This window comes from Cheilinus undulatus, linkage group 22 (genome assembly GCF_018320785.1).
Source record: "Cheilinus undulatus linkage group 22, ASM1832078v1, whole genome shotgun sequence".
NCBI lineage: Eukaryota > Metazoa > Chordata > Actinopteri > Labriformes > Labridae > Cheilinus > Cheilinus undulatus.
This window is the reverse complement of record NC_054886.1, coordinates 11,439,410-11,465,789: the sequence shown is the minus strand read 5'-3', so window position 1 is coordinate 11,465,789 and position 26,380 is coordinate 11,439,410. Positions and strand designations below refer to the sequence as shown.

Here is a 26,380-nt window from a genome sequence, read left to right as displayed (position 1 = left end):
CACAAATAGAAAAAAGAGCATATGTTGGAGAAAACTCCATTATTTAAGATGCATTATAAAGAAACCTGTAAGATTTTGTTTTATAACTTTCTGTTTTGCTTTTGAATGAACAGATTTAAAGGGGCGAGCTCAGCATTAGGCAATAGCAGGTCTGCGTCACATATAGGTCTCTCACGGTGCTTAAGCCAGAGGATATTCACTATAGAATCTAATAACATCCGTTCCCGGGTATTTACAAGCCTGAGGTTCTTAGCGAGATTATTTGAGCTCATGACCTGACATTTTCTCACACACACCACACTGTTTACCAGTCTTTTGCCTTCTCAGTCTCCCCCAAGGCCAGCTCAGTGGAATATTAAACTGGAACTGTACTCCGGCCCTCCTCTGTGTCTAACTTGAAGACCCAAATATTAGTGACAGGTCATATTAGCTTGTGTAGTGACGCAGACACACTCAGCTAGTTTGCATATGCTGTGCATTCTTTCAGCTGGTTACACACTGGGTATGTGCAAAATGTTTTTGTGTAACAGTGACCACTGAAATATGTGTGCTGTGTGTTGCAGGTTATTTTACATGCAAGGACACATGAATGTTTAGATTGTGATGGGTGTGTGTTGCCCTGTCTGTGCTTACTCAACTGTAAGTTTCAGACATGCCCACTGAATAATTCAGGTTTTATGTCTTGTTGCTATGGTTGTATTTGAAATGGCGGCCTGTGCAGGCACACATACTATAATATGAGCATGCTGACAGATGTGAACACCCCCAAAGACACTCCAAAAGAAGTTAGAGAGACAGACATTATGAATTCACTCTCCCTCTCCTTACCTCCCCCTTCACTTCACACTCCTATTATCATTAAAACTCTTATTAACCAGCCTGGCCGGGTGTGGGGTTCCCTGCTGTTACAGCACAATGGCTAGACTGTGAAAAAAATGTGACTGGTTTCCTGCTAATGGAACACCTCCAAGGGTTTTATCTCTTTTGTATTACTGGGATCAAACATTAAAGTTAAATTCCAAAACAAACCCAAACTAGTAAATCCAGCTGTTCAAGCTGCTTAGGTCAAAGCACTAAGAAAGAATGCAATCCTACAAGAGAACAGTGCAGTTTAGCAAACATGGAAAACTGTGATTTTTCTCAAACTGTGAAATCAAGGTGTGAAATGTTGCCTGTATGCATTTCTCACATTACAAGGAAAACATTTATATACATACTAATATCAACTGTTTGAAATGGTTACAACCTTGGGCAAGCTTAAATTATAATACATGAGAGGAAAGTATTGCAAAAAGCGCTGTATAATGTTATGGTTGACTTTTAGAAGACAAATGGGAGAGCATGGACGATTTAAGAGCCTATTTAGGAGTGCTGGAGCACCTCTACATCTCATCTTAGCATTTACTATATTTAACAGTTGTGCTGATAGCTTACTTTTACTTTTTATGTTTTTTTTTTTTATTTATTTAACCAGGAAAACTTCACTGACAGTAAAAATCTTGTTTACAAGAGTGTCCTGGTGGAGATAGGCAGCAGCACTATTAACAAAGACACAGACATAAAAACAGAGCAGTCACAGCCGCAAACTAGAAAAGTACTCAGAGAGCGCAGACCTCCGCCATTAGCCCTATCTCCCAATAGTGAAGAATCTTTTAAGAAATTCATGGATCCGTCCCCATGTACTCCCCACCACGGCATTTGTCGATTACTCCCTCCCTGGTGGGGTGGAAACACAGTGAGGCAATGCATTGCCTTTGCTACGGGTGGACTGTCATGGTAAGCAGTGCCTGCTGATGCCAACAGATGCACTGACAGTCTCACCCATGGTCTCACTGGATGACTGAAAGTCATGGCAGAGGGTGAATAATCCTCTATTCCTCCCAGCATTGTGAGTATTCTCGCTACAATTTGTTGTCGTTCTCTCTGTTACGCCTCGACTCATCCCCTTGACCGGACGTGCGTATTTCAAACTCTATAAACTCCAAAACTTTGAGTAGAAGCACACCCAAAATGCTGCTGGGATTGAAGTTACTTATGTCCGCCTTCTCCTGGTGTAAAGTGGTAACAACGCAGACCTCCGCAATTAGCTCTATCTCCCAATAGTACAGAATTTAAAGCATTGACAAGAAGATTTAAGCAAACAAAACACTAAATTCTAAAGGATAATTCTCTGTCAGGAAAAATAATTCATTTATTAATTAATGGCAGAAAAATCCAGAACTCAATTGTGCAAATGTTAGGTAATTTAGTGAGATAATATTTTAAGCCCTTCAACTTAACAGACATACAATTTAAGTATTGGTTAAGGCCTTTTGTCAGTTACTGTAGGAAAAAGGATAATGTGTAGAGAAACAATGTGACAGGCCCTGCATTCACAACTGTGTTGATATTTTATGGTGTTATTGGCAATAACTTAGCAAAATGAGTAGAATTATGGTAAGGTAGTGGGGGAATGCTTCTTGTTTTTACAAATGAGCGGTTTAGCAGGAGGATCGAACACTTGCAAGGAATTCTCCATGCAGCAATTTAATGAGGAGCTGGGCACCTAAAGTTCAGATCCTAAGCAGTGTTAATTTTGTCGACTAAAACAAAATGACTAAAAATGTTTGTTGACAGCCTTTTTTTCCATGACAAAAACTAGACTAAATCTAACAAAAATAGATATTTTGATGACTAAAACTGACAAAAACTAAGTTTATTTTTCCTTTAAGATGACTAAAACTAGACTGAAATGTAATTTAGTTTTCGTCGGACATTCAAAATCCGTGATATTTCTCCACTGTGGGTAAATCTGTCAAAAAAAAAACAATGCATCTGTATCTATTCTGCCTCTCAGCTGTAGAAAGCAGGGACCCCAGGCTTGGCAGGGTGCAGAGAACACACTACCATATTTAGGCAAAAAAAAAAAAATGCTTGGACTAAAAGTAAAGACTAAAATGTGAGGACTTTTTATGGACTAAAAGTAGACTAAAATGTTGTGAGTTTTTGTCGACTAAAACTGGACGAGAACTAAAAAGGATAGAAATGACTAAAATATGACTAAAACTTAACTGCATTTCATTTAAAGACTAAAACTAAGACTAAAATTAAAAATAGCTGCCAAAATTAACACTGATCCTAAGAAGGGGAAATGTGGTTAATATTGAGTCATTTAAAAGTCAAAAAGTTTCTCAAAAGTTAGGCTGTTGAAACTGTCTTAATAGGTCGTTGGTAACCCAGTTTGAAAGAATGAATTTCTTTCAAAGTGGGTCTAAGGTAAACACGGGATCAAAGAAGCATATGTCTTTGTTCAGTGGTGTTTGTATTTGTTGGGGCGAGCATAAGACCTTCCACGTGCAAAGTTAGTTAAACTGTGCTAAAGGAGAATAATGAAGTCCAGGGGGTGGGTTAATATGTTTGAGAAGGCGCAGAGAAAAGGGGGAGTGGACTAGTTTAAAAGTTGGAAAAGGAAAATCAACATTTGCTCTTTTTTTTTTCTTTTTTCAGTCTCGCTACGTCGGATGCGCTCGAGTCCAGTCAGAGCGCGCGCACGCAGCTCTCGTGGCGACAGAGAGAAGAGAGAGAGAGGGAGACGTGTGATTTCTCTTTGTACTGAATGAAGAGTTGAGGCCGGCGCTGCTACTGCTGCCCTCTCTTTTTTATAGGCAGAGTTTGCATGCTGTAAATAGCACAATAAGCCGGTTACACTTAACGTTTCATCGTGCCGTCGGTTCCCTTGGTTGTAAGGAAGCGGCCACCCACTGCCAATGATCCTTTGAGCGAATTTGGACAACAAAAGCATCAGGTCTTAGGTTGTTTCTTCGGGGGCTTTCAAGTCACACATTTATCAGTCGGGATTTTTCAGTGCGGAATAACGAACAGCCGCACTTCCACAGACCGCATCGCTTCTTTTCCCGTCGCCCCTTTCACACTTCCACACCTACGGGGGCGAGAATTTTTCCCAAACGGAGCGACCATGGCTGCAGTAACAAGCCCGGAGACGAGCCCTCAACCCCGGGTATATTTCCAGACGCCGGCCGGCACCACAGAAGAACCGGAGACACCCGTTCGAAAGCAAGGGCGAGTAACCGTCAAATACGACCGTAAGGAGCTGAGGAAGAGACTGAACCTGGAGGAGTGGATTATCGACCAGCTAACGGACCTCTACGACTGTGAGGTAAAGACCCAAACAATAACCGGCCACGAAACCGATCGAACGTATTGATTAGGCGGCTCTTCTAAGTAATTGGGCTCCATAGTACAGCCCGTAAGTCAGTTTACCAGGTCTGGAGCTTGTCTGTCCGTCTCTCACTAATGCAAACTGTTGATAAAGCAACATTAAAAGGCCCTTTGTCGCTGCTTTTGGCCTAGCCTTGCTTTTTCTATAGCCTATAGTATGTGGGCCATATGTAAGTGGATGAGGTAATGTTGAGGGGAAAGTAGCAACGAGTGTGGCCGTTAGGAGAAACAAAGAAATCATGATGGACGTTTGAAGCAGTCACATAAGAGTGTTATGGTTCAACTCACTCCCCCTCTCACAGGTTGGCTAAATGTAGCTGAAGAAGCTTTATAGCCCCATCATGAAACAGGCAGCATGTGCTCTCTGCTCTGATTGGCTGAAGCTGTTTTAAAGCACACCTGTGAATTAATTGAATCCAATATCATTGGTTGACAGGAATGAGCCACTTATGTCATACTAAGGGGGTAGAATTCATTTTTATTCTGCTATTGGAAAGCAGTTTTGGGGTTTTAAAACATTAGCATTTGATAGTTGAAAATAATTTATGTAATAGTGCATGAAAATGTTAGACTTTGTGTCTGGATATGTTTGGTTAATCTTGGCTGGGATTTTTGCTACATGCACCCCTCTCCCCTACGTTTTTACCTCATGTAATTGCAAACTTTAAAGTAGTGCCAAATGTAGTAGTTGGTGGTGAAGGAGGGACTTTCATCTGTGCTGCTGGCATACAAGACAAATGAGGTGATACTGATGAGTCTAGGTGGGAGGTCCCAGGCATAAATCTTGTCAGGGGGCCCTCATAATGAACCCCTTGCATGTAGTAATGACTGTGCATGATTATCAGTTGTGGCTAGCAAGCTTAACAGCCCCCCTCCTGCACTGTCACACATCAAACCCAAAGTCACGGTGACACACAGGGATCCATGTAGTCATAATGTTTTCTGGTGGCAGCTGTAGTGTAGCTGCTGGCGTCAGTAGTTGGTAAGCTCATGTCGACTCTACTGAGCTGGCATTGACCCACATTCTATTCCTAGCGTGAGGAATACAACGACTTAACAGGTTTGGAGAATTCCTGGTAGGTTATCTGTGAGAGAAAAGTCAGGAGTGCAAGAGGCTGGAAGCAATATCACACATTCTCACACAAGGTGAAGTTGGTCTGCGGAGGATTAAAAGTTTGACTTTGACTTTGTTGGTGCAGAGGAAAACAGAGGAACTCGGTCGGCTTCTTGCTCTTATTTCATAAGAGATCCTGAAGCAAATCCCTATTCTCAAAAGTTTCAATAGGACGGATGTCCCTGTGGTTGCCAAGTGCAATAAGACTCTTCAGAAGGCCCTGTTGTCCCCAAGTTAACACCTGAAAGTCCATAATCATTTCCAGCAACATGCAACTACTGTAATCAGCTGCAACAAAGCTTTAAAACTGATACTTCTTTTATCAGAAAAAACTAGATCAATCTCTGTGGACTTTTTTGCCTACGTTTTTCATTAGGATTTTATGACGATAGATGCGGATTATAATGAACTAGCAGAGATACTGCAGGGATTCACATGCCAGCAGAGGTGATTAAATGGCCTACAGGGGATTTTGAAATCAATGTGCTTTGATTGTCTGCCAATAATTGATTAAAATGCAATGCATTAAAGCCATGCATAGTCAAAAAAGTATGATTAGATGAGTTCAGGAGCAAATCCAACAGCTTTGTTGTCTTGTTTGACCTTTTATGATTAGCCTGGAGAAAATCAGTGATTTTCACATAATAAATCCTTTCAGATTGGTTTACGCTGTAAATAATCTTATTTAGCAAGACTGCAGTGATTTATAGCAAACAATACCCATTTTTATTGATAAACATTTCGCGGTATAGACTCAGTCATTCACTGAGCCATCCTCCATCCATCTTTCATTCCCTAATCCACTCAGTCTTTCAGTCACGCATGCTTTAATGCACTGGTGCTTGATTGTTGTCAGTTTTCCAACTGAGCAAACAAGGCCATACACAGTCCAAAAAGCTCTCCAAAAAGGTGTTGCAGTAGCAAAACAACATGGATTGTGAAGATATATCACTGTCAGATCACGGGTATATCAGAAGATACACATAGTAAATGGTATATTAATGATCTCTGCCACATTTGTTATCTCTCATTCAGCTCTAGTTATGATGCCTGTTTTTGCCACCATCCTCGGAGGTTCCCCGTCTTCATTGTCCCGATCCCATCTCTGCCTAGACAACAAAGAGATTAATTTACAGTCGCTTCACTGATGGAGACACGTTGGGCTCATTTAGACTGGGAAATGTGGAGCACGTGCTGCTAAACAGCGTAACTGGAGAGGCAGCTTTAGCCGGTCAGAGAGCATGGCGGGTATTGGGAGAGCCCTGTTCACTATAACAAAAGACATGGAGCATGTGGCCTTGGATTTTATGCCTGTTTTCCCTCCTGTGCTTCATCCTGTTCATCACTCTTTTAATACCTCTACTTTCACATCTCACCCTCCAATTCTTATTTCTTTTCTGTCTTGGGTGCTTTTTTTCTGACTATTAATAAAAACCACATGGAGCTTGTTCAACAGGGAATTCATAATGAGCTATTTCCCCATTCATATAATCCCTTTAAACATGCTACAAGCAGTCAGCCAGTCTTTTTCTCCAGCCAGCTTGTCAGATATTCATCCAGCCACTTAGTCAGCCTACCAGTCAGAGTTGCCATGGGTAATAGTAAGGAGCTGAGTATGAATCCATGGCAACAAGCCTTGTTAAATGTTTATGTTGGTTAACCATGCAGCGGAAAAAAAGATTGCGTCCATTTAGTAAAAGAAAGCAGAGTGAAATTGTATCACCTTCAAAAGCCACTGTTCTCATTGTCTTTCTTTGAAAGGAAAGATTAACACACGTCCCAGCTATTAAAATGCCATGCTTTAATGAAAAGGGGCTTTGCTTTTTTAAAGGATCAATCCCTGGTTTATTAAAGGTGCCCAATAAAGCAGAAACTCACCACTGTTGGGGTTGGATATTGAAAATGAAGATTAAGTTGAGTAATTTAAGGTAAAATAAAAAGAATTCTGTATTTCAGTTGCTTTTATCATTACTGACTTAGTTTACAGATGCAATGTTTTGCACACGACCCTAGTCTTTCCAGATAGGTTGTACTTGACTGCGGTCGTCTCCACATTAACAACACCTCCTTTATTCACATGCTTATTATCAACACTAGATCTTTGTTATTGCTTTTGATCATGAGACCCTAAAGCAAGTCTCACACTACAAGATAATGGTGCTGATTTTGGGTTAGAGTCCCCCTTTCTGACCGAAGGCTGAATGATGGCCAGAAATCTTGACGGGTTTTCCTGTGGTGTGTAGAGAGTGATCATTTCCTTTCCAACCCACTCGTAAGACAATCAGAGCCACTATGATTTGAGACATTTATTTACATGTTAAATATTTACAGCAAGAAATCCTGTTGAATGAGGTAACATTGAAGGCGGCCTATCAGGAGGCAAGCTGACTGAAGGAGGAAGCACAACGAGCACAGCCATGGCAGCGATCGTAAACATGACGCATTAAGTCAAGGGGACATCAGGGATAGCTGATTTTCTGGCGACAGCATAAGTTTTTATACAGCCTATCCTGTAAAGCAAACCACAAGGAGAGGAGATGGACCAAAATTGTGGTAACAATTGATGTAACAGGTAGCTAAACGTTAGCCACATTTAGCTTTTTTAATCTGAAGTCGTGTTTGGTCGCACATGATTTGGAGTTTTGAGAGTGGAGGCTCTGGTTGTTTGTGAACAGAATCTGATTTAAAAAATGTGGGAGACCACAGAAATAACTGAAAGTTACTGTCAAACAGTTGAATTATTTAAAGCATGGAACCAAAAATAGCTATAAGTCAAGCTTACTCCACAAAGTGTGTGTTAAAAGTATGAGAGATATTAAAATCACATGGAAGATACATCTGGCCTGCCATTTGTAGGACACAGAACTTATTCAATCTGACAACCGGATCAAAAACTTTTTCAAGGAATTCCTTTTATATAAAGTTAATAGAATTGAAAACCAGTCAAGTTTACAGTGATTTTATTTGCACAAATTTGAATCATGATGATTGTTGTTAGAGCTAGATCAAATTTGCCTGAGCATTTTGACTCCAAACTCCAACCCTTCCCACGGATTACATTCCAAACTCTACTCTGAGCTCACTGCTATAAATATAAACACTATTGTCAGGACTTGTTTTGATATTTGGAGTTATTGCACATATAATAATATTATCACATTTGTTTGCACCCTGTCTTTATAGTTATTGAGCCTCTGCTCCATTTCTGACTTTTCATATAAACATAAGTGAGCTTTTGCTCCTCTGTGGAAAAGGAGAAACCCTTTTTTATCAAGTCCACAACTCCACTTGTAGCAAAAATGATAAAATTTCACTTCAGCCTTGAAATTACCATTGCCATAGCAACCTTGCTGTTAAATGTTAATTTGTCTAGCTTACAGTATTTTCTCTCAGCTCTCCGGAGCTCACCAGGAGCTACATGGTTAACAGTGGAGCGAGTGGGCGGACCAATCCCCAAACTCCAGGGTCCTACGTGGCCGCACACACACAACACACACACACACAGACACATAGATGTGGATACGAGCAGGATAACGGCAGCATTGGTGAGCAAGAATGCAATAAACGGGGGAAGAAAAGGAGAAAAAAAAAACCTAGAGGGGATGGCAAGAGGAGAAGGAAAAAGTAGTAGGAGTAGGCAGGGATGTCAGAGTGGGAGAAAGTGTTTTTGTAACATGTGTCCTTTGCTATTACTTGCTATACACTCTTAAGGGTAGATAGCAAGTTATATAATGGAAGTGACTAAAGTCCTCTTTTTAAACTGCAGTTGCACTCAGTGAGGCTCTACAAACAAGCCAGTGACTTCTGAGTGCAAATACATAGAGCAAAGTGACTTTTTCCTTTCAAGCATGAGGTCAAAGCATCAGACCGCACAGGAAATGTTGCAGTGTTAAAGTGAAAGAGTTCACTTTAACACTGCATTCAAGTGTATTTGGTCCTGTCTGACACATCTAGGAGCTTTTTAACATTAAATCATTATGTCAAGGGGAGATTTTTTTTATGTTTCTTTTGTAGTAATGAACATATCAGTAACTGATACATGACAGTGCATCTCAAATGTCCTTAGTTTTACCCCATAAATGAGAATAACAAAGCAAATCTCCATGTTCTCATGCATGAATGGTACATGCTAATAAAGTTGCATTATAAGCATATTGTCACTGGGTGCTTAGTTATGTAGTTCCAGTGACTGTCTTCACACAATTACCCTCAACATATAACTTCACCCATGGTGCAGATGTGTTTACTACAACAAAACAACAAAAGTTCTTCAGAAACATTAGCAAAGGAATCCTGGCAGTGATTTACTGTACAATAGGCAACATGCGAACACATCTTAAACACATTTAAACTCATATAAAACACATCTAAACACTACGCCCAAGGTCATAATGGGAAAACCCTTCCTACATATCTGCAGATTTGAAATAAATTAGCAGTGTTACTCTCTACAGCAGTGGTTCTCAAACGGTGTGGCAAGGCACAGTGTGCCTCAAGGCAAGCCTAGGTGTGCCATGTGTATTTGTATCATACCTTATTAGTATAATTTTATAGCAGCTACTGTAACCAGGCCTGCCCACCAATCTGGCTGGACCCCTGAAAACCCCAGAGAATGGGACCTCCCCACTTGGGATTTATTGATGATATCAGTGTTTGTGTGTTGGATCAGTAGCATTGGTGCTAGCATCCTGGCTAACATTTACCTCATTAAAGTGTAAGTGAACCCCCGGCTCAAAGCTAACCCCGCCCACCTTTGTAATTAAAAAAAATGCACAGAAAGTGAACAGTTTGGTTCTGAGAGGAGGGAGGGGAAAAGGACGGGGCTTTCCAGATGAGGCGGGAGTGACAGTGATGTCCCTTTGTCAGGGACAGACACAGACAGTGTCCCACAGCACAGCTGCCTCACAGCGATCTTTTAAAGTGGAGGAGTTTTCCACTCTAGAGGGGCCCCTCTAGAGTGGCCTCTGAATGGTAAAGTCAGTTAGAGGCAGTAACATATTACCTTTTATATAGAGTTAGTGACGTAGAAACCTACTGATGGTCGGTTTCTACATCACATAAGCACCACCTTTTCAGAAAAGATTTTTCAAGGCAGATGGCTGTTTGAGCTAATTAAGAGCCGTAAAATCCAGATTTTTATCAGTTTGGTGCAAATTTCAGCTACAACACCAACACTATTGTGTTTTATCATAGTTCAGTCAGACACCTCAATGTACAGTTGAAAAAAATGTTAGTGTTCACTACCTCTTTAAGAGCTGAACAGCATGGCAAGCTATTATTGGGTTGAAACTGGTGGTGAAATGATTAATTCAGGCTATTTCTAACCAAGTTAACCAGTTAAACCCATTTTTGCCACTTTTTTTTTTTGACAACTTAAACCATTTTGCTGCTTTTTTTTTTTTTTTTAGCATTTTTGCCACTTCAGATTACCATTTTTGACAATTTTTTTGCCATGTTTCACCCAATTTTGCTATTGTTTGGCCATTGTTTCATCACTTTTAACCCCTTTTACCACCTTTAAGCAACTTTAACCCTTTTTGTCACTTTTCTGCCACTTGTAATATATTTGCTACCTTTTTGACATTTTCAATTTTTGCCACTTTTTGCCAATTTGTTTCCCACTTTTGCCTTCTTTTGACTACTTTTTTGCCCAGTTTTGCCCTTTTTTCACTTTTAACCCATTTTACCACATTTGTACAACATTTAACCCTTTTAGGCCACTTGTAACCTATTTTTGCCTATTTTTGCCTATCTTTACCAATTTCAACCCATTGTTTGACCACTTTTTGCTCAATTTTTCCATGTTTTTTCATCACTTTTAACCCATTTTTACCACCTTTTGCCATCTCCATGATCCCACAGTTGGCTGGGCCCCAGAAAGCTCTCCCCTTTATCTCCTCTTGTAGGCCACCTTGACTGTAACATTATTTAAAAAATCTATTTTGTATCGATTTAAATATGGTGTGCCTTGAGATTTTGGCTTAACCTTAGGTGTTCCTTGGGCGAAAAAAGTTTGTAAACCACTCCTCTACAGAGTTAGACAGATCAACACTGTCAAATATCTGCAACATTGAAGGCCGTTTCACGCATAATGGAGTTAAAATTACTCTATGGGAGTTAACTACTCTGAAATCTTTGACAGAGATTTCAACACTTTAGTTTTTACTGTGCAGGCCGGTGTTTCATTTTCACTCTGGTCTGCTTTCTTCTCAAACAGACAATCACAGAAGTGATATTTCCTACCAGGTCAACATGTATCCTGGTGTTGTGTGTCTGTGCATGTCAGTCACTCAGATGGGAAGCCTAGTTGTTGGAACAGCTGTAATTTCATAGCTTTGCCGCTCATGGATTAAGTTGGCCTCCTTTACTGGCTTTACCTTTTAAAAGCACCCACACAAGCACAAAAACACAGCAACATTTGCTTGAACCCTCAACTTAAAGGTCTGAATACCAATCAGCAATAGCCTTTTTCAGTCAGTGTGTGTAAGAGGGCGACTACAAAGACTGGTTGTTACACAGCGGGAGTGAAAGACTCCAGTGTGTCTTTGTAAACACCCCCTACACCAGCACACGGACACACATCCTGTTAATAGGTTGCATGTGGTTCTACATGTTAGACTCTGAGTCAGTGCACTGTAGCCTGACCCACTGACTGACCATGTGAGTTTTTTAATGGTGAATAAATCAACTGAGTAAGAGATAAGGGCAAAAGAATAATCTGAGTGAGGGTGACTGAGCATGTGTTTGAGTTAGTGTGTGAGTAAGAACGGAAGGAAGTGAAGAACGACGAGCACGAGAAGGCATGGATGAAGAAAGATTGGGATAAAGAGAGGGATGTGAGTCATTCAGGGGAATGTTTATGCATGCTATTACAGGAAGTGTGTGAGAAACCCAAACAGTAGAGAAACTGACAGAATAGAATACCACTTTCCGCAAAAATGAACATTTTTAAACGGTGACCTTAATGTTAATGCTGGCTCAATGTATGCTAACAGGCCTGAAATCAGCTTTTAAGTCCCAAGGTCCAAATCAGAAATACCAGATAGACTATATCCAGTGCATGGGAAATATTTCACATTCTTCTAGGAAAACTCCAAATTGTTTAGGAATGGACAGACTTTTCTAAGGTGATTGAACAAACATGCACGTCTGTCACATTCATTGCGGGCTAATCAAAACGACAAGAGAAAATGAGGAAGTAGGCGTGCCCAGCTCTGGTAAGAGAAACACGAAGTGCTTTTAGGGTGCTACTGTTTAAGTTAAGAAACGCTGTCCAGATCTGACAAACACTGTCACTGAAGCTACACCTGAGCTAACAGCTGCACTGGAGGCAGTCATTGCTACTGGCTTGCAATACCACTAAACCCAGGTTGTAACTATTGCAAACACATACTGAAGCAAGTTGAGAAAAGAGCAGAGAAATCTTTCCCATCATGAAAAGCTTTGAGCATGCTTCTTTGCCCTTCCCCGTCGTCCAGTTCTGATAAAAGTGCTGCTACTCTATAGCTACATTCAAGCTAATCGCTACAAAGGCAGCAGACTTTACCTGCTTCCAATACAACTAAATTTTGCTTGAAGCTACCATCTTGTTCTCCTGAAGTGGCACTGATCGTTTTAAATTGGAGCGTTGCAAAATGGATCTGCCTAATGTCAGACATGGAATCTGGCCAGTCCATCTGCTTTGCAAGGTTATATCACATGAGTCATCATTGCAAATCAACACTAAAGTCTCTAAATTGATTATTTTTCTTCATCTGTTTTTAACCGCTGCTCTTATTAGATATCTGCACGTCTAGACGTTCACAAGTCATCATGAAGCACTCTCACTCTTTAGTGGCTGATCTGCTTAACCTTTTACTTTACAACTACAGCTTAGCAGTTATACCTCATGGCCTCTTTTTCAGACTCTCCTAATCTCACCTGCCCTGTGTGCCAAATGTTTAGTTTTTCCTTGTTCTCCTTTAATGATAATGGCACATGCATTTAATGTAGATTATTTCCAGCTTTTGAGTTGACGGTTTCTCAGTTGGAGACACGGCTCTGCACAGGCGATTCAAAGCCTTCGTTTGCAGCCTTAACCAGACCCCCTGTAGGCAGAGCAGGCTGTCCAGCTTCTAGCTGGGTTACTGTCTGGAGTCAGTCAGCGGTTATAAAAACAATCCAAATGAGCTCCACTTTGTACATACTGTTCTGAAATGCGATTTTATTTTTGTTGTATTGGGTAATTATGAAAAAAAATTCTCAAGTAAGATGCTGAATTCATGTATCCAGATATTTTCATAATGTTTTCCCCTTTACTTAGGTGAAAAAATATCATTTTATGTCATTCTCATTAAGAAAAACATATAAACATAAAAGCAGGATCTTTGTAAACTATTCTAAAATAGAAACTTGAATCTTTGTATAATGTGTGTAAAATTTCTGCCTCAAAAAAAAATTTAAACTGGTATTTTGACACATTTCAGTTATATTGCAACTTCTGAGATATTGATTTAATCTAATTACTATCAAAGATAGTAGATTGTAGACTTTATAAAATGATTTCAAAGGCTTAAATGCACCCTGTCTTTGTTTGGAAAAAAAAAAAACGACTGTAACTTTTGCTCCAAGAAAGCTCTATAAGAGACTTGCATTCATGCATTAGCATGTGCCCTGACATGTGTCAGGCTGTGTAGCTGTTACATGCTGAACACCTTCCAACCTTCTCATACCTGTCAGTATTATGTTTCAGTACCTGCTAAGCCTGATGAGCTTGTCATTTTATCCTCTGACTGTAACACAGTTAGGCTGTCAGTCAGGTTTAAAGGGTTTAAAGGTTCAAACAAAACCATTTTACCTTAGAATCACAAGTCAACAGGTGCATATTTGGAGTGTGATGAGATGAAGCTGCTTGTAGCAAACAACATAGCAGACAGTGACTGCTTTAATGTCACTGGAAAGTATTGAGTTGTGTTATCCAATCCCCATTCTGACTCCATGTACTGCCCTATCCACAATACGGGTGGAAAAGCGCAATAAAACTAGATTAAAATTACAATTTCAGCTGAAATTTCGTGGGGATGCTGAGAGCTGAATTGTGGAAGAGCTGCTGAAAATAGCCAAAAGGCAGCTGAAGGTGGTTGAACACAGCCATGCACATTTAAGAATAGTCATGTGCAGACAAGGCCGCCCATTAGGGGGGAAAAATGGGTGAGCTTTCTGGGGCCCAGCCAAACTGGGGGCCAGCAAAATCATGGTCCATTGTAGAGTTAAGCTGTGGTATTTTATACAGTTGCAAGAAAAAGTATGTGAACCCTTTGGGATTTCTGGGATTTCTGAATAAGTTGGTCTCAAAATGTATTCTGATCTTCATCTAAGTCACAACAATAGACAAACACAGTCTGCTTAAACTAATACTGCACAAAAAAATGATATGTTTTCATGTTTTTATTGAACAAAACATGTAAACATTCACCGTGCAGGGTGGAAAAAGTATGTGAACCCCTAGGCTAATGACTGGTTGACCCTCCTTTGGCAGCAATAACCTGAACCAAACGTTTCCTGTAGTTGCAGATCAGACCTGCACAACAGTCAGGAGGAATTTTGGACCATTCCTCTTGACAAAACTGTTTCAGTTCAGCAATATTATTGGGATGTTTGGTTTGAATCGCTCTCTTGAGGTCATGCCACGGCAGCTCAATCAGGTTGACGTCAGGACTCTGACTACGCCACTCCAGAAGGCGTATTTTCTTCTGTTGAAGCCATTCTGTTGTTGATTTACTTCTATGCTTTGGGTCATTGTCTTGTTGCATCACCCATCCTCTGTTGAGCTTCAGTTGGTGGACAGGTGGTCTTAAGTTTTCCTGCAAAATGTCTTGATAAACTTGGGAATTCATTTTTCCGTCAATGACAGCAATCCGTCCAGGCCCTGAGGCAGCAAAGCAACCCCAAACCATGATGGCCCCTCCATCATATTTCACAGTTGGGATGAGGTTTTGATGTTGGTGTGCTGTGCCGTGCCTTTTTTTCTCCACACATAGCATTGTGTGTTTCTTCCAAACAACTCAATTTTGCTTTCATCTGTGCACAGAATATTTTGCCAGTAGTGCTGTGGAACATCCAGGTGCTGTTTTGCAAACTTCAAACGTGCAACAATGGTTTTTTTTGGACAGCAGTGGCTTCCTCTGTGGTCTCCTCCCATGAACTCCGTTCTTGTTTAATGTTTTACTTATTGTAGATTTGTCAACACAAATGTTAGCATGTGCCAGAGATTTCTGTAAGTCTTTAGCTGAGACTCTAGGATTCTTCTTCACCTCATTGAGCATTCTGCACTGTGCTCTCGTAGTCATCTTTACAAGACAACCACGCCTAGGGGGAGTAGCAACAGTGCTGAACCTTCTCCATTTGTAGACAGTCTGTCTTCCCATGGACACATGAACATCAAGACTTTTAGAGATACTTTTGTAACCCTTTCCAGCTTCATGCAAGTCAACAATCCTTGATCTTAGGTCTTCGGAGAGCTCTTTTGTGCCAGGCATGGTTCACATCAGGTAATGCTTCTTGAGAACAGCAAATTCAACACTGGTGTGTATTTTTTATAGGGCAGGACAACTTTAACCAACACATCCAATCTCATCACATTGATTGGACTACAGGTTGGCTGACTCCTGGCTCCAATTAGCTCTTGGAGATGTCATTAGCCTAGGGGTTCACATACTTTTTCCACCCTAAATAAATTAGATCAAAGTGGCAAAAAAATGGCACAAAAGGGTTAGAGATGCAAAATTGTGCATGTTAAGTGGTAAAGGGGGATTCAAAAGTGGCTGAAATTGTGATAAGTGTTAAAAATAGATATAAATTTGGTCAAAAACGATGAAAATTGATAGAAACTGGCAAAAAGGGTTAGCTGAGGCAGAAATTGTCAGAAACTGGCAAAGATTGGCTTATCAAATTGTGAAATGTGGCTTAAAAAGTAGTAAAAGGGGTTAATAGTGGCAATAATGTGTCAACAGAGCCAACAATAGGTGGAGAGTTGCAAGATTTGGACTAGAAGTGGCAAAAACAGGCAGAAAAATATGGTGGAAAGGGTTTGAAATGCCAAAAATGGGTTTTAAGTTGCAAAAATATTTTTAAAACAGGCCAAATTATTGGGAAAAAGTGATAAAAATGGGTTAAAATTAGGCAAAATTGGTGTAAAGTGGCAACTGTGTAATTCAAACATTTTTCTTCATTTTTTTAAGGCATCTGGAGACCCCCGCTCAGTGTCTGGCAAACCCAAATAGGACCCCGACCCCAATGTTGAGAACCACTGCGTTATAGCATAAAGGTTGTTGTACCCAGGGTTTTTTTCTTAGTAATTAGTGTCATTATTTATCAAAAAGCAACAAAATGAATGGGTCAACAGACTGAAATTTGTATCAAATAGGGTAAAATAAATACTGGGGTGCCTCAACTCCTCCCTTAAAAATGTCCAAATGATGTAGTCCAGCGCTGTGAAATAATGCAAGTAAATTCAGTTTAACCATAGTAAAAATATTGCTCATAAATGCAGAAATTACGCTTCAAAAATGCATTTAAAAAGCATATATATTTATAAAAATTGATGCAACATTTATTGCTTGGCTAGCTGGTTAAGGGGGGCCTGTGTAATATTCTTTCCGGGGGCCCAAAATCCCTAAATTGCTTTTGAACTGATTTTATTTTATTCAATTTGAGTTGTGGTATCTATATGGGAGTTTCTAGCAATGTACTCCTTGTAAAGTCAAAGCATGCTGCTTGACTAAACTAGAGCCTTCTCTGCCAAGTAAAACTGTATATCCATTTTGCAATAAAATGGTTGAATGTATGACAAGTGTTCCTGAATAAAAAGTTCCTAAAATCATACAGCTTGTTTCAGGAAAGCACTCCTCTTGGTCCCTAGCTACTCACTGTGCTTGTTTAATAACAGCATTTTAAAACTGTATGCTTTAATAGCTGTGTTGAGCTTGTAAAGCACCCTTGAGGTGAGGATAATCGTGGTGCAGTTTGGGGCCCAGGCCAGTGTTATTACTTTATGTGACCCCAGGGTGTTTTAAATGAGCATAACTATAAGGTTTTACTGATGTGTTTTTATTTGCCTCCATGCTGAAAACGTATTTAAACAATAAAACGTACATAGCCACGGTCCAAAAGTTGCTACTAGCATGTGCCACAGCTCGCATGCAGCATTTGTAAGGAGTTATTATCATGGTGCATCTAATGCCAACTGCCTGAAGGTTGAGTGAGGTAACACAGATCCATTCATGAGGGTATTTTAGTCCCAGGAGGTGCATTAGAGCAGACGCCAGTTGAACTGACGGGTAACTGCAGGGAGGCATATGTCTGACTCTGCGTATAGCTTTATTTACTGTCTCTGGCTATGGTGTGGGTGTATAACACGTTTATTGGATTTTTTTTGTAGGCTGATGACAGATTGTACAGAATATAGGCACAATTTAGTCCCAATGAATACAGTTTATTTAAAGATGGTGATGGATGGTGTCAGAGTTGTAATATTTAGTATGGATAGTTGCAGCTTTCAGCAGGTAGTAATAGATGTGTGGCCTGATGGGTTTATAGGAGACTGCTCAGAGCTGTGGCACTGTTGCATTAGTGCTGGCAATGACCTGACGTCAGGCTCAAGCAGGCAGACAGCCACAGATAAAGAGGTTGGACTACCGCTGCCATGTTGGCTTTATATGTCCTCCATGATGTCATTACTATGTGACACCTAGCTTAAGCTTTCATGGTATCACAGCATCGAGGAAGTCATGTGACAAGACGCTTTTGCTTTCACTGAGCACTCTGGGAAGAACTAAGTGGATGAAATGTGTTTGGACAGATGGACAGACAGCTTTTAGACAGTCAGACAAATATGCTGGTAGACAAACAGTCAGGATACCTAATAGTGTCATTGTATTCCTATTTGTATTCACCTAGACGGATCTGTACTGTGGACCAAGTCTATATCAGCAATTTACATGTAGTTACTGGGCAGGAAGGAACAGCTGACCATATTTGGGCATCGGGCTAAGTGACAGGAATGAATAAAGTCGGTGATTAATCAGGAAGGAACTCAGTCCTCCTTTACTCACTCATACTCTCACAATATTGAAATTAGTTCAAGTAGTCATGAAATGATCAGGTCCCTCATTCAGCTCCATACATAAAAAGTCTCATGACTTTAAAAAGTCACCAAACGTCCTCAAAAAAACGTCCTTTCCAGTCACTGCTCAAGCCTTCAGGGAACAGTTGTTTTCTGTTCAGAAAGATTTTGGGTGGATTATGCCTTTAATCTACTTACAGTAGCCATGAAACCCTTTAGAAGTGTTTTATCCTACTTCTGAACAAACCTCGGGGAAGAATCAGTGGATTGCCTGGCAGCTAAATAAATGAATAAGGGATCATGTTGGGACAAATTTAACCTCCTCCTGTAACCACAGATGCATAATTTAAACAGAAATTTAACCTAGAGTGTTTGCTTTATTGTAAAACAGTAACCATGGGCAAGCACCATCTGCCTATTCAAATAAGTAAAGAGGTCAACACAAGTTCAAAAAGGACCATTCGAGGATAGAGACCAGGCTCATGAGGGCACTGAATTTTGTCAAAGTTTGCCACATGCTTTGGTGATTCCCTCACAATGAGAAAAGCAATATAAGTCTAACGAATGCCACATTTTTGAACATTGTCATAGCTTAAACACCAGACAGCCTTTGTATTTGGCACTATGATGTGCTACACAGTACATGTTTCATGTCCCCGCTAATGACAGCCATGTGGCTCTGATGGAAAACAAGTTTTTCTAGAGATTTTAAAGATGTTGTAATGCTTTCATAGCTGTTTTAAATAAAGACCATCCCGGCCACAATATATAGACCTGTCTTTGATTTGTTGAGTAAAATTTACTGTGTAAAGTACCATTAAAATACACAGGTCACCCATCCATTCCCACATATTCATACTAGGCCTGGGCAGTATGGCCTAAAAATCATATCACGGTATTTTTCTTGCCTTTGACGATAACGGTATTATATCATGGTATTACAAAATTAAAAAGTGATAATGCTTTTCAATCCAAACTTAAGTGTTATTAACCCCCTTCGCCCCTTAAACAAGCCTTTTATTGCATACTCACTTTACGTCTAAGCATAGGAACACAGAAAAAAATGTGTTTTTTTGTGTCTAGGTTTACTTCTGTCTAACTACACTCAAAGTTTCACGTCGTCTCTATCCTAATGAGGTGTGTTAAGCTGCTAATGACTTGAACACATTTCCTGGTGAAGGCCTTCACAATAAAAGCGTGCCAGCAAAATAACAGCCGCGGGCCTTTATTGTGAAGAGCTTGACGGACGTAGTGTGTTTAGCATTGAGTTAGCTTGGCTTTGTCAGCTGTACTGGAGAGTTTTTGTTTACAGCAGCTTTTCTTTTTTTTTTTTCTTTATTAAGATTTATTTTTGGGCATTTTTGTGCTTTATTAGATAGAGGAGGATAGTGGATAGAGTCAGAAACAGGGTCAAGAGTGGGGGTGAGACTTGCGGTAAGGGGCCTCAGGCCGGATTCGAACCCGGGCCGCCCACGTACATGGGGAGCGCCTTTAACCACTAGGCCACCTGCTCCCCTACAGCAGCTTTTCTGACCTCATTTAACATTGCAGCCTGGATCTTTGACTCACTGTGGACTTGGATAAGAAAGTTAAAAGTTAAATTAGACCTTTAAACGGTTGTAAGATGAAGAGCTTCAGCGCTGGGCTCTCGACAAACTGAGACCAGCCAAAGCAGCACTTATCTTGTCTTAAAGCCCAGGCTGACAGAGTCGGCACAGTTTGTTGCGGTACAGCTGTCAGACTTTGAGAGGAAAGAAGATGTGTTTTCTTGCTAACCATGCTTAGTTTTAATGGCAAGAGTGGGTGACATTTGGTTGGTTAGCTGGCTATATGTAATACTAAAGAGCTAAATGTGCTATTGACTAGACAGCCTGAGCTGTCCGTCACAAATCACTCGCTCTGCCAGCTGTGGGAGCACATACACCTCGCGCGTGCATCACAGCACAACACAGGCATTTAAACCGGTGATGACGGTGTTGCAGAAATCCATTCTGTGGCAATAATTTTACCAGTGACGGTATTAATACCGGTTTACCGCCCACCTTAATTCATACACTGATTGCTGCTATGTAAAGTGCTCAGTAATAATGTATTGCATTCAAACACATTCACATTCATGACTTTGTAGGAGGATCTAATTTGTCGAGCCAGAAGACTTTGACTTGTAGAGCTGAGCCACAGCTGTAAATATGGCAACACCTTAAAGGTTGATCCTCTTTCTCAGTAATTTAATTTTCTTTCCATCATAATTTTATTTTCTTGTTTTGACGTCTCTTCTGTAATTCGCTGACTCAAACAGCTGATTTGATTAATGGTGGGGCATGACTAGAAATACTGTCCTGTTTTCAGGCCTTAAAACTCATTGCCAAAGTAAAAAGTAAGTTGAAGCAAAAAGGGAAAAACATGGTGTGCACAAGGTTAAATCTTTTTCTAGTGGCTGTTTTCTTCAAATCTTGTCCACAGCTGTACAAACCCTGATTTGTACTTGATCATGAACCTTCACCGTAGCGATGCCAATGCAGCTGTGAATGCTTGTGTGTTGGTTTGTCTACGTAGCTCTGCAGATCCATGATTAATAATTGATAAATATTGAGCATCAGTTGATCATACTGCAATTATGACAAAGAAGTAAAGAGAGGAGATGACATTTTTGGATGTCAGCAAGTATAACCCCTATTCCAGAAAAGTTGGGACACTGTTTAAAATGTAACTGAAAACTGCTTGCTGCTTAAATCTTTTAAACACAAATTTTATTCACAATAGAACATAAACAACATATTAGATCAGGGGTGTCAAACTCAATCACAGCAAGGGCTGGATTCAGGATCCAGGTCTAACCTGAGGGCATAACAGGGTCAACATTTAACCATAACCTCATTTTCACCAGTAATAAAATATATATAAAAAAAACAACAGAACTGATGATAAATTATTTGGAAATTCAAAAAAGTTAAAATGTTAAGTTTACAGGCTCAAATCTTAAACAAAAATTCCAATTTATTAGTTCAAAAGATGAAAACACGATATTAAAGATAGAAAATAAATGTTTTTAAAGAGCAAATATACGAGGAGAAAGTTGAAATCATAAGTTTGAAAGGTCAAAGTATGAGATGAATTTTGAAATCATGACTTTAAGAGTCAAAATATGACTTAAAAATTTCAATTGTGAGCCTGATATTTCAAAATATGGGATTCAAAAGCAAAAAACTAGGAGTTGAAAATGTCTAAATATGAGCTAGAGTTCAAAATGATGACTTAAAAAGTTAAAAAAAATATGACTGAAATTTAAAATTGGGAGTGTAAAAGGTCAAAATATGGTATAAAAAGTTAAAATTATTCATTTAAAATGTCAAAATATGAGAAAAAAATGAAATCATGTTATTAAAAGTCAAAATATGGGATTAAAAAGCCAAAGTCAGGAGTTGAAAAGGTCAAAATATGACTGAATTTGATGCCAGCAACACATCTCAGAAAAGTAGAGACAAGGCCATGAATACCGTTGTGTAATATTCCCTCTTCTTATAACTGGTCTGTGAACATATGGCAAGTGAGGGGACCAGTTGCTAGAGTTTTGGGAGAGGAATGTTGTACCATTCTTGTCTGAGGCAGGATTGTAGCTCCTTCACCATCCTGGGTTTTCTTTACTAGATTTCTTTTATGATGCTCCAGATTTTTCTATTGAAAGGTTTGGACTGCAGGCAGGCCACTTTAGCACCCAGACTCTTCTTTTGTGAAGCCATGCTGTTGTAATGTTTGTAGTATGTGGTTTAGCATTGTCCCACTGAAATATTTGAGGAGGTTGGAGCATATGTTGCTCTAAAACCTTTCGGTATTGATAGTGCCTTTCCAGATGTGTAAGCTGCCCGCATCAGGCACTAATGCAACCCCATACCATTAGAGAAGCAGGTTTTTGAATGCCGTGCTGAGAACAAGCTGGATGACGGCTCTCTTCTTTAGTCAGCTGTTCTTGGTTTCTAAAAAAGACTTTCAAATTTTGATTCATCTGACCACAGAACAGTTTTCCACTTTGCCTCAGTCCATTTTAAATGAGCGTTGGCCCAGAGAAGACAGCAGGGTTTCTGGATTTCGTTCACATGTGGCTTCTTCTTTGCGTGATGCAGCTTAAACCTGCTTTAGAGGACGGCGCAGCACACTGTCTCTGTCCGCAACACACACTGTGTTGACGGACAGAGATTTCTGGAAGAGTTCCTGAGCCCATGCAGAGATTTCTAGAACAGCATCATGCCTGTTTTCATGCAGTGTGGCCTGGGGGCCTGAAGATCACGAGCGTCAGTGTTGATCTTCAGCCTTGTGCAAATTCAAAATGAGCTCATACTAGTCAGTGTCTCAGTTTCAACTTTTGATGTGTTGTTTATGTTCAACTGTCAAAAACATTTGGGTTTATGAAAAACCCAAATGTTGTTTACATTTTATACTGCGTCCTATCTTTTTTGGAACTAGGGTTGTAGATTTGACTCATTTGTTTGTCATCTGCAGCTGTTTAACTCACACCCAGCTGACCAATCACAGAGCTTTTTCATTTTTGAGGAGGTGCATGCCAGGCCATTTGTGAAGGCTTCTATGTACATTCAGAGCTACACAGACCTACAGCGAATGCTACAGTGGAGATTTGATGCAGAAGTAGAAGTCAAGTTTACTCCGGCTGTCTCAACATGAATGACATGTTCATTAACTCAGTGGTTCTCAAGCTTGGGGTCGGGACCCCATTTGGGGTCACGAGACACTAAGAGAGGGTCACTAGATGCCTTAAAAAAAACTAACAATATTTTTTGAATTACACTGTTGCCACTTTACACCAATTTTACCAAAGTATAGCACATTTTTATCACTTTTAACACCAATTTTGCCAATTTTAGCACATTTTTGACACTTAAAGCCTATTTGTGTCAAATTTATACCCTTTCCACCACTTTTTTGCCTGTTTTTGTCACTTCTAAACCACTTTCTGCCTATTGTTGCCTCATTATTGCCCTATAAACCATATTTGCACTCCTTTTTGTCCATGTTATCCACAGTTATCCAATTTTTGCCAGTTTATATCAATTTTTCATCCCAGTTCACCCGACATTTTTGCCAATTTGATCCATTTTTGGTTATTTTTTGCCACTTTCACCTAATTTTTGCCACTTTTAACCCATTTATGTTCTTTAAAATCTAATTTCAACTCCCTCTCCACCTTTTTCTGCCATTAATAACTAATTTGAGTAATTTTTCCCCTATTTTAAACATTTTTTAACATAAGTTATTTTCCTTTTAAGAAGGCTATTTACCACACACATGAATATAAAGAGATATTTGTTTCTTTGATAAGGGTGGTTATCATTCAGGTCAAATATAAAATGTGGACCATGATTTTGCTGACCTCCATGGGCCCCCGGTTTGGCTGGGTCCCAGAAACCTACCCTCTGATCCCTCCTTATGGGCGGCCTCCAGGGTCCTGGGTCCCTGGCACCTATATTTTGGGGTTGAGAACCACTGCATTAACTATCCCATTAGAATGTCTTCCTTTACGGGTCAGATAGGGTGTCACTTATAACAGTGCAGCTTCACACTCAAAACATTGAAGACATTTTTGTTATAATAAAGGTGAAAAAAGTGATCAGGTTTTGAATATTGTCTAAACAGCTTTATCCTTTGGCGTCGCGTTTCGCTATGCTGTACAAGTTTGCGTCCCCTGTGTGCTCTGTGTGAGACCACACTCACTCAGCTGGTTTATAATTCATGTGATAATCTGCTGCAATCTACCTCATTGTGTGTTTTCATTCTAAAAAAATGGCTGTGTGACTATAAGCAATCATTCATCAGATTAGCCAATATTTATTTATTGTTGGAGAAGTCAGAATTTGTGTGGATGATTGATTGGCATGAAAAGCCTTACAATTTTCCCTAATCCCCTTTGAAACCCACACTAATTACTTCTGAATAACAGCTGAATGAGTTCAATGGTTCCACAAATAAACGTGGAACTCTCTGGAAAAGTTGCTGAGTCTGAACCTGAATGACCTGGAAACTCTCTTCACGTATCAAACTTCTGAGAAAAAGGGAATTCAGTGAATGAGCTGAAGAAATGAATGGTTAGGCCCTTTGCTTGTTTTAAGAGCACTTGCCAAGAATGACATAATGCTAATCTGCTGTAATCCTTGTTTGTATGCATTCTTACTTTAATCTGCACGTAATCTCGTCTCTCAGACCAATTGTAGTAGAAATGACTCTTCTGGCTCATAGTGCAGAAGTGCGTGTGTGTTTTTGTATGTTTCTGGGATTTCTCTTCCTCTCTTTTTCAACTTTTATTTCTTTTTTTTTAATCTTTTGATCATTTGCTCTCATGGTAATTAGTAATTGATGAAATAGAAGGAAAAATCAATTGGTTAGAGCACCTCAGGCTGCTTTCCCAGCGTTACTAAGATGCATGCACACACGTCAATGCCAGCCGGTGATTATGAGTTTGATCCTCAGATCAGCCGTCATTTCTAGCTGCTTTAACCTCACACACAAGAAGAAGAGACGCAGAGTAAAGATGGAGGATGAGAGTGGGCACTTGAGATTCTTCATGGTTTATGTATTTCACATGGATGCATGGGGGATTTTGTAATTGGAGTGGGCTGAAGAGAGAGACTGATCTTCATTGTGTGTGTGTGAGAGAGAGAGAGAGAGAGGTGGGAGATGTATTTCTGTGCAGATCACACGGAAAGTAACATTACACAACAATTAGCTCATACCAATTAACCGACAGGACAAGAGACATCATCAGTGCTACTGTATACTACAACACCAGTAGGATGTTAAGCTTTAAATATGAACCTGCTATCAGGGTGATCTGAGTGTAAGACTTTTAAACTTCAAAATGATACCAAACATCTCTTCCTGTTCTCATACCGTATCACAATATTTTGTAATTTCTTGTTTTCAGTTCTCAAAAATGGCTACCTCCTCCACACTGACTAAATAACTCAAACACCTCAGCATTTGGATCAATTTTTCTGCCAATATTTACAACCAATACTCCAACTATAGAAAATGCCTCTTTCAGCTGAACATTCTGGCTGCGTGAACGAATAAGTAAGTAGAGTTTTACTCTGGACCAGCAGACCTATGTCAGCTTAAAGTCTTTTCTTTATTCATCCTCATTCCTCACACTTTAAAGTGTGTTTTAAGGCCTGAACTAAATTTAAGTATCAGTGTCAGCTAAAATTAATTTGTTAATCAGCGTCAGATAAAGGTAAAAATCTAATCATGCATCTCTATTATCAATATCATACCGTTCATACTAGGGCTGGGCAATCAATGGAAAAATAGAATAAAGCACAATATGGCCTGCTGCAATTTTCAAATTGCAGAAGGTGGAATATTTTTTTCACCTGAAATGTGTGTCCAAATACCAGTTCAAAACTTTTTTTTGCAGCAGAGATGTTATGCATTAACCTTGAACAGCAGTGAGTTGTTTTCTTTTCAAAAATGACAAAAGTCGTGTACTGACATGTCTACAGTCGCCATGGTTCACGACTTTATGGAGTTTATTTCTTCGGTAGGAGTGCAGGCACGCAGCTTGGTAGCGGCTACGTCGCGTGTTTTGTTGCTCTGATTGGCCTGTAAAGATGTGACAGACAAAACATTCATCCAAGCACTCTCTGAGTTTTTTTTTTTTTTTAAAGGCTCTGCCCTTTCCCAAACACTGTCTATGAGTGGTTTTCCAGATGGATGTGTTTCACACATTCATCTGGCGTGCCAGGTTAGTTATGTATTAAATATAAAATAAAATAATTAAAGTGCCAAATTTTTTGGAATAGTATAAAAAACCGTACTTTCTTATTTTTTGTACTTTTTTTATATTAAATATGAGAATAACATGAAATGTATCACTCCCTTCAATACAATTCATATCCAATTTGCAATACAAGTCAAAATCATCACAGTTAGCTTTTTTT

The 26,380-nt window shown here is 39.7% G+C and overlaps 1 protein-coding gene across 1 annotated transcript in view; it reads left to right on the top strand.

The window, feature by feature from the left end:
- Positions 1-3,501: 3,501 nt before the first annotated feature.
- Positions 3,502-26,380, top strand: part of ppp1r14bb (protein phosphatase 1, regulatory (inhibitor) subunit 14Bb) — a 43,671-nt gene continuing 20,792 nt past the window's right edge. Inside the window, exon 1 of the mRNA XM_041779858.1 lies at positions 3,502-4,156. Coding sequence (XP_041635792.1) covers positions 3,956-4,156 — 201 coding nt within the window. The 5' untranslated portion in view covers positions 3,502-3,955. The remainder of the gene's footprint in view (positions 4,157-26,380) is intronic.